This window comes from Chelonia mydas, chromosome 1 (genome assembly GCF_015237465.2).
Source record: "Chelonia mydas isolate rCheMyd1 chromosome 1, rCheMyd1.pri.v2, whole genome shotgun sequence".
Taxonomy (NCBI): domain Eukaryota; kingdom Metazoa; phylum Chordata; order Testudines; family Cheloniidae; genus Chelonia; species Chelonia mydas.
The window spans coordinates 257,410,685-257,425,520 of record NC_057849.1 but is presented as its reverse complement, the minus strand read 5'-3'; the positions used below and the strand labels follow the sequence as shown (position 1 = coordinate 257,425,520).

At 44.5% G+C, this 14,836-nt stretch overlaps 1 protein-coding gene across 1 annotated transcript in view; it reads left to right on the top strand.

Moving 5' to 3' along the window:
• Positions 1-13: 13 nt before the first annotated feature.
• ST13 (ST13 Hsp70 interacting protein) overlaps positions 14-14,836 on the top strand; it is a 32,429-nt gene continuing 17,606 nt past the window's right edge. The window contains exons 1-7 of the mRNA XM_037882356.2: positions 14-248; positions 4,781-4,835; positions 6,225-6,294; positions 6,421-6,491; positions 7,087-7,153; positions 8,724-8,808; positions 13,433-13,543. Coding sequence (XP_037738284.1) covers positions 139-248; positions 4,781-4,835; positions 6,225-6,294; positions 6,421-6,491; positions 7,087-7,153; positions 8,724-8,808; positions 13,433-13,543 — 569 coding nt within the window. The 5' untranslated portion in view covers positions 14-138. The remainder of the gene's footprint in view (positions 249-4,780; positions 4,836-6,224; positions 6,295-6,420; positions 6,492-7,086; positions 7,154-8,723; positions 8,809-13,432; positions 13,544-14,836) is intronic.

Genomic DNA, 14,836 nt, shown 5'->3' with positions numbered 1-14,836 from the left:
GGCGGGGGGCTGCGGACCCTGGAGGCGGAGCCGCGGGGCGGGACGCAGTAGCAGCAGCAGCCGGGGCCGGCAGGCAGAGCTGCGCGGGGAGCGGGGGCTGGGCAGTTCCAGCGCGGCGCTGCGTGGGCCCGGCCGGCCATGGATCCGCGGAAGGTGAGCGAGCTGCGGGCCTTTGTGAAGCTCTGCAAGGAGAGCCCGGGCCTGCTGCACAGCGAGGAGCTGCGCTTCCTGCGCGAGTGGGTGGAGAGGTGAGTCGGCGCCGCGTGCCGGGGGGGGGGGCGCCGCGGGGCCAGGGCGCGGCCCTTTCCGCGCTCTAACGGGGCGCGGCGCGTGGCGGGAAGGCGAGCAGCCCTGGCTGTGTCTGGACCCCCACCCGCGGCGGCAGCAGGAGCAGCCGCCGGTCTCGGGCGCTGCCCAGCCCATGGCGTCGCCTGGCGTGCGGCGCTGTGCAGGGGAGGCACCGCTCCGCCTCCAGCCACGGGGCGCTCGGCTTAGGGTCTAACCCGGGCTGTGGGATGACCCACGCCTTGCCCCGCGTAGCTGCAGCAGTTGTCCGTCTGGCTCACAAAATCTGCCCACGGTGTAACTGGCTAGTTCAGCGCTACAAGAGTAACTAGCAGCAAGGGGCATCCACCGTATAGCACATGTTAAAACTCCTTCAAACCAGCTCCTACTGCCAGAACCTTACCTGTCCTCCGCCATCCAAACCGGTCCACTTCCTGGTTCAGAAAGTCCAAGTGATCCGACTTTACAGTCCCAAAAGCGTGTGTGGTGGCTTACAATACAAAGTGCCCACAGTACCCCTTGCAAGACGCAGATTTATTCCTTTGCAACCATCAATCTAGGTTCCACATAGTAAGTTCCACATTGCAGTATGTGTGCACTGTAGCTCTGGCTGGAAATAAAATGGATCTGAGACAGGTGCATCTCACAATGAAAATACAAGTGCTGATTGTTTGGAAACAGAAGACAAGAAACATAAGGTCTACCAAAGTCTAGTGACTTTTGTCGTACAAAGAAATCTATCTATGGAACGCACCCATTTGGCTCCAACAGCTAGTTCCCTCTTGATGCTACAGAAGAACTTGGGAAGAAGAAAATAAGTCATTGCTGATATTTTCCTCAGAGAGGGAAGAAAGAATTATTGATTTGAAATCTGTCAGTAAGTAAAAAAGACAGTTTTAAAAAGCACACTCTTTTCTGATACTATTTTGCCCACAATTTTTACAGGTAACATCTAAGATAACATGTAGAAGACTAAATGAAAAACATTTTTTTAGTATACTACTTACATTTTACAGCATTTCACATATTTTGAGCAAATGAACCAGTCTTTGAAAATGTTTCTAACACATTTCCTTTTTTCATTAAGCATTATAGTAGCATTAAAATGTTGTGAAAAGCATGAGATGGATGCACGTGGATCTTAATTTCTTGGTATGGTCCATGTTGGTGCTGTAATTATTCGAGCTATTTAGAACTCAACTAATGGCTTTGTTTCACGGATTGTGCAGAAGAGCAAGCAAGCGTCCCCGTGGGCTGTAGGCACATGCAGTGTAGCCTCAACTAGTCATTAGTGTTACTCACATTTGCTGAACCGTTGGCTGTTCAGGGAGTTATGGTGAAATCTCTCTGGGTTGGCTTAAAGAAATGCTTAGAAGAGAAGTTGAACCTGAAGTCTGAAAGCCAGTTAGAAGGTACTGTTGCCATATGCACTGCATTCCCACCTGCAACATAAAATGAGCAAAGTAGTTGCACCCAAGGGTATATGCACAAAGAGGGTGCTGTGTGCTGGCCCACCCTGGTGCTCCACTTGGGCGTTGCCAAGTGGCCGCAGTGCTGGTTCCTCTCCGCCCAGCCCAGCCCCTCCCCGCCTGCTCCTCTCAGCTGGTGGGCCAAGGGCTGCCTTCTCCCCCTCGCTCCTCTGGCCATGAGCTGAGGGCTTCTGCCAGTGACCAGGGAAGGGGAGCCCTTAGCCGCTGCTGCCCTGCTCCAGCCCCAGCTTCTCCCCCAGAGGCTTGTACCACTTGGGGGGGAGGGGCTCAGCGGCAGGCCCGGGAGTTTCTGGCTGCTGTGCGCTGCAGACAGCTGGGCTCCCCAAATGGCGCAGTTCCTGCCTCCTCCCTGGGTTCTCAGGCCCATGCCAGCCCTGGGGCAGCACTGGTGGGAGGGTGCTGTGCATGCAGCTCTCCCCGCCCTGTGTGCCTGTCCCATCCATGCCATTATTCGAATGCGGAGGCTGGGGAGTGTGGGGGTTCCAAACCATGCTGGGCAGGAGGCAGCACCGGCACCCAGTGGACAGATAACCCGACCAGTGGGTGCTGCTTGCTCCAGGTGAGCCCCCTCTGCCTGGGCCCCATGAAGCAACTGGAGTCCCTTCTTTCCAGCACCCTTAGGGGAGACCCAGTGCCCCCTGCCCCATCCCCCCACCAGTTCCCTGGGGGTGTCTGGATCTCCCCCAGTTCTCCCTGCCCCATTCCCCTCCACCAGTGCCCCTGGTCTAGGGAGGGATGTGGGTCGGGTCCTGTTCAGTTTGGTCTGGGGAGGGATTTGGAGCGTCAGCGTGGTCTTTTGGGGGCCCAGCTGGCTCTGATCCTTGTCTCTGTGTGCCTCTCGGCCTGCAGGGGTGGGAAAGGACTAGCAAGGCTAGTATGAATAATGACACTGTAAATAAAATGTATTTAAGTTTTTCATATTTTTTATTTTTAAAACGTTTTAAACAGTTTTTAAATTCACCCCAATTTCATACAAACATTTAATTCAAGCCCTGGTAGCTCATATGAGAAATAGTGTGATATTTCCCTTTTAGTGGGAGCAGCACGTGGCTGGTGTTTTGGCCAGCTTTGGCTTTTGTTAGCTGTTTTTACACACACTCCCTCCCCTGCACGTGTGCGCGCACACACACACACACACAGAGTCTCCCCTGCCCCAACATACACACCAGGGCTCCCTGCATCCAGGTCACTTTTGCCACGCGGGCTGTGCAGTGAGGCATCAGGAGCTGCTTCTCTTGTGCCTTCTCCTTATGCAGCCCAGGCAGGGAAAGTGACCCGGATGCAGGGAGCCCTGGTGTTGCTCCTCGCTCCTCCCCCCTCGGAGCCCTGTAGGGGTGTGTGGGGCAGAGGAGTAGCAGTCCAGGGGGGCAAGCAGCAATGCCACTGCTTCATGCATCTAAGTCAGTTTCCCCTTGTGGGTGCAGGAGGGGGATGCAGGAGTTAGGAATGAAGGGGGTTAGGGGAGTTGGGGGGGGGGGGGGAGAGCAAGCCTTTGGGGCGAAGGGAGGGGAGCCTTGGGAGCCCTGTGGGGCCGGGGTAATGGGGGGGCACCACACCCCCGGGGCACCAAAATGCAAGTTCATCCAGGGTGCCATTTTCCCTAAGGGTGGCCCTGAATCATAGACTATCAGGGTTGGAAGGGACCTCAGGAGGTCATCTAGTCCAACCCCCTGCTCAAAGCAGGACCAATCCCCAATTTTTGCCCCAGATCCCTAAATGGCCCCCTCAGGGATTGAACTCACAACCCTGGGTTTAGCAGGCCAATGCTCAAACCACTGAGCTGTTCCTCCTCCTTGTTGAAGAAGGTGCAATTTGTGTTTCAGGCCCTCACCGGGGGCCCATACCACCACGCACTAATACCTGTCCCCAGTACTGTATACAGTACTGTTTGTTAAATAATGTACTTACGTGCCCTGTTACTACTTATTGAACTAAAGCGGTGTTTCTCAAACTGGGGGTTGCGATCCCAAGGGTGGTCGTGAGGGGGTGTCACAAGCAGGGCCAGCATTAGGGAGTAGGAAGCAGGGCAATTGCCTGGATCCCCCATGTCACAGAGGAACTTGCATAGCTAATTTACATGTTTCAGCCCTGCTCTCGGCTGAAGCCTGGACCCCTGAACAGGGCAGAAGCCCTTCACCTTGAGCTTAAGGTAGGGAGTTGCAGTTTTTTCAGGGAGGTGGGGGGGTCACAATTTTTTTTAAGTCCAAAGGGGTTGCCAGCACAAAAAGGTTGAGAAACACTGAGTTAGACCATTCAAACACTGGTTCTCCTTCCCTGTTGCTCATCCAAAGTCTTAATGCAGCGTGTTTATGCTACGTAAATAGTACTAATCTAGTGTTAAAGAAACACTTGAGTACTCTAGCAGATATCTATCCAGTGTTTCATTTGCATTTGATAGTATTTTGTGTATGTCAATATTTCTGTTGTTAGTTTCTTTTATTTGTGTGGACATCTCACATACGATTTTTTGTTTGGTTGAGGGTTTTTTGTATAGCAAAGTATGAATGGGTTTAGTGTGCCATTTTCAAATGCCTAGTTTTTCATTACCTGGTTCCTTCCATCAGAAGGTCTGAGTTCTTAATGGGTGAAAACTGCTAGCATTTTTTTTAAATGCTGCATTATCTAAAGATCAAAAAGGATCTAACAAAATTATATCCAACTTTCTCCAAAACTTATCTATAGGTCAGAGAGCAGCATGACCCACTTCTGCCTTTTTTTTTAAAAAAAAGCACATTTCTTTTTAAAAATGAGTGTCTTAAATAGAGAGCTTAAAATGCAGGGGTTAACTGAGTCAAAACTAACTATTGCTGCATTAAGCTAGATACTAGGGCTGGTGTGCATCTTTTTTTTGCTGTTTGGTGCTTTCCGTTTGACAGATGTTAAGTGGTGGGTTGGTTCCATTTCAGCTTTTCTTGGGACAGTCCTTTCTCTTTCTCTTTCACTAAAACCCTGCTGAAAAGGCTGCATTTCAATAACTTTTGTTTCCCTCCTTTTTTAAAAAAAAGTATGGGAGGGACGATACCACCTGCTCCGGACGATGCCCCTGCAGAAACAATGAAGGTAAGAGATAAACATAAGGACTCTGTGGGGCCCCCCCCCACCACCCAAAAAAAAAAACTTGCTGTCAGAATTTGCGCGAAGAATGGGACAAGTGGGTTTGTTTAAAACTTCCAAAGAAGGTAACCGGAAACATCAAGGAATTTTGTATATTTGGTGCTGGATTGTGACAATTTCAGAGATTGAAGGGTGCTATTATATGCCTTTTGTTAAAAGTGCCTTCAGACTTGCCACACACCATTCTGTCTAATGTACCTGACCTCTTATTTATTATTTGTATTACCATAGTGCCTAGGTGTTCTAGTCATGGTCCAGGACCCCATTGTGCCAGCTGCAGTACAAACAAAAAGATGGTCCCTGCCCCAAAGAGCTTACAATCTAAGTATAAGAGAAGAGACAACAGATGAGTACATACAGGAATGTAAGGACACAATGAGACAGTGTTGGTCAGCTTGATAGATAGTGGTATCGGTGCACCAGTGACTTACCTATCATCAAGTTTTTGTAGGCATCATGGCAAAGGAGAGCTGGCGGATGATGATGAGGTAGCTTTAGATTTTTTATTAGGAGCTTTTCCCAAATATGAGTGGCAGCGTGGGAGAAAGCACAAAGGTGCTTGTTGGAAAATGTAACCAGTACACAGTGGAGCCTGGAATCAACATCTGGACAGTGTACAAAAAGATAAGGTGGAGAATGGGCCATGAAGGGCCTTGAAAGTGAAGCCAAGGAGCTTATGTTTGATGCATAAGCGGTGGGGGAAGCTCGTGGAGGGATGCTAAAAAGTGTTATGGCCTGAGCAACAGACTAAGAAAATGATCTCTGCATCAGCATTCTGAATGGATATGAGTGGAGCATGATTACACTGTCAAAGACATAGAAAAGGATGCTGCAGTAATTGAGACACCAGCTGAGTTTTAGCTGTATGGATGGATAGGAAAAGCTGTTTTAGATACTATGGAAAGAGGATCTCTGAACACAAATCAGCACATCTGTGGGCAAGAGAAATCCAGTTTCTGTGGTTGATTCAAACCTTGGTTCTGCTGAGACTGGAAGTAAGGGGCAAATTAGTGTTCATTGCAATGTTGGCTCTAGTGATGTGGATGATACTATGTGGGCCAACTTACTTCAAAGTTATTAAGACATAAACCCTGAAGGAAGGTCTGACAGCAATTTACAGGTCAGAAATTGGCATGAGTGCAGGAAAGTGAGGAGAAGGGTTTTATGTCGTACTTTTAAAACTACAAATAAAACTCCTTAGCCATACATGGGATACCTTTAGCTGCTGAAGACTTTGTAGTGGAGTTTTCTGATGCCTTGGGATTGTTGGCCTGGAAAAGGAGTACTTGACCATAGATAACATGTACTTACAGATTTCTGTCCTCCCTTTATTAGGACAAAACGGAGAAGCAGCCAGAGGAGCCAGTTAAGCCACCAGAGCCTGAGAGTGAAGAGAGTGACGTGGGTGAGGAAGTAACTGTTACTGCAACTGTTCATCAATTTGAACATGAATGTAGCACTATCATATTTGTAGGTGGAAGAATTTAATTTTCCACATTTAAGGATTTGAACACTACTTTTCTCTCTGCAGAAATTGATAACGAGGGAGTGATTGAACCAGACAAGGATGATCCCCAAGAAATGGGAGACGAAAATGTGGAGGTAAACACAACATCTTCAACTTCCATTGCATTGGAGGAGTTGCTTCTTCTGTATGGTTTTTGGTTTTGTGTTTTTTGGGGGGAGGGAGGAGTTGAGTGAAAATCAAACTCATAGGAAACATACATTAGTTAGACAGCCAGTCATTGCTTTTAATGCCTTCAGTTCTCCCTCTTCCCTTCTCCTGAACAGGAAACTTATCCATAGAAAGTTAAGGTCTCTCCTAATTAAAAGCCTGCTTCCATCAGAGACATTAGCAAAACTCCCATTATCTTTGGTGAGAATCATCGCTGGACATAAAAATGAGCCACTAAACATTTTTAAAATGTCTGATTGAAAACTAAATATAGAAATCCCACACAAACAAATGAAAAATAATATTTGAGTGTCCTCCTATTCCGTATGAGCAGTGTGTTGCTCTCCTCCCTTCCTTTTTGAAATTGAATTAAATATACTTGGGAGTCTCTGCTTGCTTAACTGTGAGTCTTTAGCCCAAATTAGGCAGAAGACCCTAGAGTTAGAGAACATTAGTTCCCTTTCCTGACCCCCATCTAAGTTTGCTGCTTTTGGTCTTGACTTTGTTTCCTTTGTTTCATAGGTAACTGAAGAGATGATGGACGAGGCCAATGAGAAGAAGATGGAGGGCATTCATGCCCTAGGTGAAGGTGAGGGGTTCTGTACCTTAGCACATACCTTGGAGGCTGTTATCTGCTGTTTTCACTTGCTTTCACTGACAAGTCTGGAAAATCTGACTTAAAGCATCCTGGAATCCTTCCAGTCTTCAGGAAGGAGTGGGGCTAGGTAATGGATTGTTTAAAAGCTTCTGCTGGTGGAATTCATTCCTTGTATTGAGTTCCAGGTCTAATTTGTTGTCTTAATGAGAGATGCCTAGAAGCATGGTAATACTGAAGTTCAATGGGGGAGCCCTGGTTTGCACACCCTGCTTTTTGGTTGTGGATACCACTCTTCTTGCCTGCCAGAACTTCTTGTTTTACACCCTCCACTCCCTCATTGGTATCCTGGCACAACACAACTTCATTTTGTATATAAGATTCTGTATAAATTGTATTCTGAAACACCTTAGTTAAATAAACAAATGAAGGATTAGCCCAGGAAAAGAAGAGAAGGTGGGGTGGGGTGGGGGGGGGGGGGGGAACCAGCAGGCAACAAAGCTCTTAAATCCACACTGGTAAAATTGCTACTGGTCAAACTGATGAAGAGAGTACTCTATTTCTGCAGCCTGGTTGTGTACTGTTGGGGAACCTGATGTGGCTCTATGGAATGTCCATTTTAAAAAACATGTGTCCATCTTGCCCAAATCTGTTTTAACAGCAGCATGTGTTGTGTCCTTGGCAGTCCATATGCTTTAGCTCTGAATCTTGATGACTTCATGATTTCCTTGCTCTGCTGCCTTCCACTGTTTTGGAATGTTTTTGTTGCTAATCTCAAAGTGGCCTGACATGCAAATAGTCTTATATAAAGGGATCCTTTGGATTTAAGAGTATTTTAGGAGGTATTTCTTTCTTACTAAAAACACATTAAATTTAAAATTTTCCATTTTAATAGTGGTTAAAAGTAAATTTGGGCTGTCTTTCTAGGGATTATTAATTTTTGTCCAAAACATCTGACATTAGATTGTCTATAGGGAATTGTTAAATGGATATATTTAACTTTTATTTTAAAATTGACTAAATTTCAAGTTGGTTTTGTGTACTACATCCATCCATGAGTTCCCATGTGTGTTTTTGTTTTACCATTGCACTTCCAATTTTTAAGTGTTTTTCTTTCCCCTGTTCCTGTGTGGAAGACCCACATAAATAAAAGGAAAGGTGTACTTGTGGCACCTTAGAGACTAACCAATTTATTTGAGCATGAGCTTTCGTGAGCTACAGCTCAGCTGTAGCTCACGAAAGCTCATGCTCAAATAAATTGGTTAGTGTCTCAGGTGCCACAAGTACTCCTTTTTCTTTTTGCGAATACAGACTAACACGGCTGTTACTCTGAAACCTGTCATAAATAAAAGGGGAAACTGAATAAATGACTAGTCAAAAAAAGTCAGATAATCTATTTCATTGTAATTTTGGGTCGTGTTGGTTTTCAGCAATACCAGTAAACTTTAAGACAAATGTGACTTTCTTCTTATGTTGATGGTACACAACACCCAGTAGATGACGGAAATCTGGATTTTTATCTCACTGTGGGGTTATTGAAGCTTTACTGGTACTTGCCTTTCAGGTGAACTTCAGAAAGCCATTGACTTGTTCACTGAAGCAATCAAGTTGAATCCTCATTTAGCCATCTTGTATGCTAAGCGAGCCAGGTGAGTGATATATAGACCAGGGATTTGTTTTCTTCTACATAACCTGGTCTTTTTAAAAGGGCCATGATGGACTGGATAGCTGAGATTCCAGCTCGTTTATAATTTGAGGGGAGGCTTAAGGAGGAAAGGACATTATGAATCTGTGTAAAGATTGGGGGGGGAAGCAAAATAGCTTTTAGTTTCACATCATTCATGGGAGTTATTGGACTGCAAGCCAGATGTGATAGACTGTCTCCTATTACATTGTTCAGTCACTATTTTTTCCATTCCTCACGTGGTTGGAAGGTTATGGATGAATCATAAGAGGAAATGCATTATTTGTAGTTGCAAGAGCAGCCATATGAAGGATTTCTGGAATAGCTGAAATGGCTTGTCTGCTCTGTGAAACATGATAATATATGCCTTCTTTGGGACTTCCAGTTTGAAAGATGCAGGATAACAAACCCTTATAAGTAACTCATCACGGACTGTGAAATCTGGTCTTTTGTGTGCTTTTAGGCTGTACTATACAGATTTACAGGGGAGACCAGCGTTTCTCAAATTGGGGGTCCTGGCACAAAAGAGTTGCTGGGGATCATAAGGTTATTTTAGGGGGGTTGCTGTATTGCCACCCTTAGTTCTGTGCTGCCTTCAGAGCTGGGCTGCTGGAGAGTAGCAGCTATTGGCCAGATACCCAGCCCTGAAGGCAGCACCCTGCCAGCGGCAGCACAGAAATAAGGATGGCAACACCATACCATTCCGCCCTTCCTTCTGCGCTGCTGTCTTCAGAGCTGGGTGGCTGGAGGGTGGCGGCTGCTGAAGAAGGGGCTGGTTCTGCAGGCAACAGCAAAGAAGTAAAGGTGGCATTACTATACCATGCCATCCTTACTTCTGTGCTGCTGCTGGCAATGGCTCTGCCTTCAGAGCTGGGCTCCCTGCCAGCAGCCACCACTCTCCAGTTGCCCAGCTCTGAAGGCAGCATTGCCACCAGCAGCAGCGTAGAAATAAGTAAGGGTGGCAATAATTCAACCCCCCACTTCCCAATAACCTTGTGACCCCTTCTATTCCCCCCCCCCCCCTTTTTTGGGTCATGATCCCTACAATTTCAATACCCTGAAATTTCAGATTTAAATAGCTGAAATCATGAAATTTACTATTTTTAAAATCCTATGACTGTGAAATTGACAAGTGGACTGTGAATTTGGTAGGGCCCTACTTCTAAGGAAAATCTAAAGATTCTTGTGTTATAGTTAACAAGAAGACCATCTGCAATAACTTTGTTTAGATTTTTTTTTTCTCGCTTAGATATGAAAATTACTTCCTGGGTCATCCAGTCCAGCTAACCTTCACTTTCTGTTCTGACCAATTGAGCGTTGTTCTGTGTGCATGTGTATAGCTATATGTGTGGCCCATCATTGTGAAATCATTGAGATTGCTATACAAAACCAAATAAATTAGAAGTTAAATAACTTAACAGTATATACCCTCCATTTATCCATCAATAAGCATGTCTTGCCATTATAATATGTTATAGACCGCACAACACACAACCCTGGTGGTTTTGTCTGGTATGGTGGATGTATCAACCCTAACTACTCAATGAAGTTTTTGTATATTTTTAATGTTGTAGGTGGGGTTCTACAAAGTGTGGGGCAGACTTGTGGTGGGTAGTAGATGAAGAATACTGTCTGTCAAAAGCTGTGTATTAACCATTGTGTCAGAAGTTGCATGTGATCAGGCTTCTGTGCACCTTATTGATCAGGCTTCTGTGCACCCAGTCTCCTCTACCTCAGAAAATCACTTTTGTACACCTCTGTATCAATCAAGTCTGTGTGTGTAGCCCACAAACTTCCAGTTATAACATGAGTAGCTGCTAAAGATGTCCCCAAATACAGCATTTGGGGTTTTTTAAAGCTACTGGCTGCATTAAATATCCTCAGGATCCACCTCTATCAAGCTTTTTCTGGATTGGTCAACAATGAAAAGTAAGAAACAAGGAAAAATTTCGACCAGTGCCCAGATTCATATTATAAATTTATGGAGAGAAATGAGACAAAAAGACTGCACAGAAAATATAAAAGGGCATAAAAACTGTATGAAACTTAACATCACTTGGTTGCCTACTTCTGGAGAAATAAAGGGATTTATGCCCTGTTTTAGAATACAGTCCCTAACTCTGGAGTGGTTACCAGGTACGTCCATAATTCATTGCTTGAGACCAGATCTTGATCATGCAAATGCAACTCCCCTTTTCTATCTGGCTTGCACTGTATTTCCAGCCTAGCTTACGAAAATGTGGGACTCTTACAGTATCACACAGAATTGTATAGCTTCAAACACACTCTTAATTCTTCAACATCTTTAAAAATCTTCCTGCAACACTTTTGATAAAATGGTGTGAGAGGTGGAAATTTTAAGTGGCTCATAACTACTGTGACAAAGTTCCTCCTCTGCCTTGGTGGGTTCTGCGCTTTCTGGCGGATTTGTTCGCCTCAGACGTTTACAGCAGTCCTCAGTTTGGCTCCTTTGTTAGTGGCACAAACCTGCTGTTCACTTGGCTACCTCATCACTGGCCAGCATGGGGAAAAGTAGAACACTCCCCCACAGTCTCTGCTGCCCCACCTAATGGGTTGGGGAACGGGCCAGAGACCTTCCCCACAGTCCAGATCAACTCCTCTTATATCAAATAGGGGAATGGGAGGAACCCAGGCCCGCCCTCTACTCCGGGTTCTAGCCCAGGGCCCTGTGGATTGCAGCTGTCTATAGTGTCTCCTGTAACAGCTGCATGACAGCTACAACTCCCTGGGCTACTTCCCTATGGCCTCCTCCCAACACCGTCTTTGTCCTAACCACCAGACTTTTCTCGTGATGTCCGATAACACTTGTACTTCTCAGTCCTCCAGCAGTCCTCACTCTCAGCTTCTTGCTCCCAGCTCCTCGCACGTGCCTCACTAACTGAAGTGAGGTCCTTTTTAAAACCAGGTGCCCTGATTAGCCTGCCTTAATTGGTTCCATCAACTTCCTGATTGTTCTGGAACAGCCATTATCTTATTCAGGGGAAAGGGACCTGCTTAATCTGGGGCTAATATATCTACCTTGTACTACTTTCTTGTAGCATTCTCACCTGACCCTGTCACACCACATAACTTATTTCTTTGCTAATTAATCACTAATTAATTTGATAACAAAACTTAAACTTTATAAAATGTGTGGTTATTTACATGGTGTAGCAGTAACTATCAGGAGTTGGTGAATTTCTTGATGGTAGATTATGAGGAGGGATAGGAGCTGGCTGCAGTATAAAGGTTAAAGCTTTATATGATGCATGGACTACAGGGAGAAGCTGCTGCTTTTGAAAATGAATTTTCTGTTAACAACCGCAGTTGAGAACTTCTTACTTTTCACGGTTGGCTCTCCCCATTTCTGCACTGGTTCTTGACAGCCTCCTTATGACACTAAGAAAGGATTTTGTAGCCGTTGGCATGTTCTTGATTCTGCCTTCCCCAAGGTCATTTTTAGTCCAAGGTACCTTCCAGTCATAGTCCTTATGCAGCAGTGTCCAGGACAAAATTGCAAGTAGAGCAAGTAGGGTAGTAGAGCTCAGGGGCCGGGCAGGAGGGGCCCGTGGGCTGTAGTTTGCCCACCTCCGGCCTAAAGGTTTCTGTCCCAGCTTTCCATGTTGGAGACCCAAAATGTTACATGGTCTTCAAGGTTTCTATTTGGTCCCATCGTATGTCCATTTAGCCAAAAACATCTTTTCACATACAGTACTGGTCATAAGGCCCTTCATTTGTCCACAGCCATCTAGTTATAACTGATGCGACAAGCTATAAATTATTATCATGTTCTGAAACTAGACCATAAGACTAAAACCAATTTGAAAGCCTTAATTTCTTGTACCCAACCTGGAATAGGCCTTTATTCCTTAAATACCCGCTGTTTCCGTCACTAATGGTTTTCTGCCTCTTTGGGATAGGCCTGCCAAAAGCTTTTTTGGTCTGGTTCCTTTCAGAAGAAAAATTAGAGTGAACAAAATCCAGATTGGTTTTTGAATACTGAAATTACTCTCTGAATAAAAACCACATAGAAAACATCAGTAGTTTAAGGACACTGACTTACCATAAGTCATTCATCCAAGCACAGCTTTCTGTCCAGTCTGGGTCATTGGCCAGTGCTCCATGTAGTCTACCCTCAAACCCAGCATCCCTGTTAATCTCTCAGTTCACTGTTTTATGAACTGGCCCTTCGCACCAGTTTGTCTGGTTCCTGCCACCAATTGAGAAATTTCTTCCCTTGCTGATCCCAACTTTACAGTGCATCTGAGTTGTGTGTTTAGGACTAGGAAACCTTTATAACACAGGACATAGAACTTTAACTCTCTGCATCCTTGTATTTCTTTGTCTTCCTTCCACCCTCAAGTGGTTCTTGCTGATCAAGACTGAGGCACACTGATGAAAGCTTGCACTACCCTTTCTCATGATTCACCTGTCCAGGAGCTACATGGCAAACTTCAGTAACCAAGACAGAATTCTCACCAGTGCAAAATCTTTTGTCTTTAGAATTCTTTAAATTTATTCCATTTAGTTTTCTTGCCTGTCAGAGTTTGTTTTTAAATATGTACAATAAATCTTGTTCTTTTTGTCAGTGTCTTTGTGAAACTACAGAAGCCAAATGCTGCCATTAGAGACTGTGACAGAGCCATTCAAATAAACCCAGATTCAGCACAGACCTACAAGTGGCGAGGGAAAGCTCACAGGTAAAGAATTGCAGCCATGTTTCACCTCTCCCTTTGCTCATTAGTGAGGGAGGCAATTTTTGTTTTTTCTAATCTAATCCATTACAGATTGTGAATTGTTTATCTATCTGATGTTTTGTGGGGAGGAAGGAGATGATTTAATGGGAATGTAAATGTTTCTGGTACTAAATGTCCTTTTATTAGCCATCACCAAAATCTTCTGTTTGGTCATTGAACATTCTTAACTGTAGGGATATGATTTTTATCTGTGTGATTTGGAATCATGAACTGGTATAACTTGAATTTTGCTAGTCTTTCATGCCAAAGAATCCTAACATACTTTATACTAGTAAAAGTAAACTTGTTTAGGACTAGTAATGAAGGCTCCTCTCTAAAATGTCCAAAAACCTGTAATGAAATACTATAATTTTTGTAAATTAATTTACTTTTTGTAATACAAGTATTAAATGTAATAAGGAATTAACAATTAAACGGGTAGGTGTTATGACAACCTTTTTAAAAAATAGGATGAAGTTTTGAATGAGTTTTGCTATTCAAGTAGTGAAAATTGGCCATTTTAAGCAAAGTTCAGTAAATTCTGTAATTACTTTCTATGGTGTTGTCTTGGTTAACTGTCTTATTCTCTCTGCATCCACACATCTCAAGAATGATGATCTTCTAAAGTTTTTAAACTTGTTTTGGAGGTGTATAACAGTTAAGGAGGAACAAACTAAACTGTTACTAAAAAAGCTACTTAAACAACTGTGAAACTCCATTTTTGCTGCTTGCTTTTGGGCAAGCTTATTGGTTCTACATACATCTCTTAACAGGGTCCATCGTGGATGGTATCTGCTTAAGATAGCAGACCATCACTAGGATAACAATCCTATTTGCAGAACTGGTAATGAAACATTAGCAAAGTTTTCTAAAGGACTTTGAAAATGTCTAATATGTATTCTCATTTAATGAATATTCAGGAACTCTGCTCTTTGGAAAGTGTATTATAGACTCTTTAAGGATTTCTGGTCATCAGGACCAGAGTTTTTCATCATCTTAAAAATGGCACCTTTAGCAACGTCATGATTCCAGCGTTCCCTTGAATCATGTTGGGGCATTGGTTCAGTACCAAGAGCATCGCGCTAAATTATGAGATCTGGTCAGATCACAATCTGCAATGTTTTAACTTGAGAACTACTTACAAGGTCATGGAGGCTCTCCCCTTAACATATCAGAATATTAAAACTTTCCTTGATGTGGTTGACTCCAATACACCCTGAAGTAGTGTTAGAGCGCCTGATAGAGTGGGGGAATTTC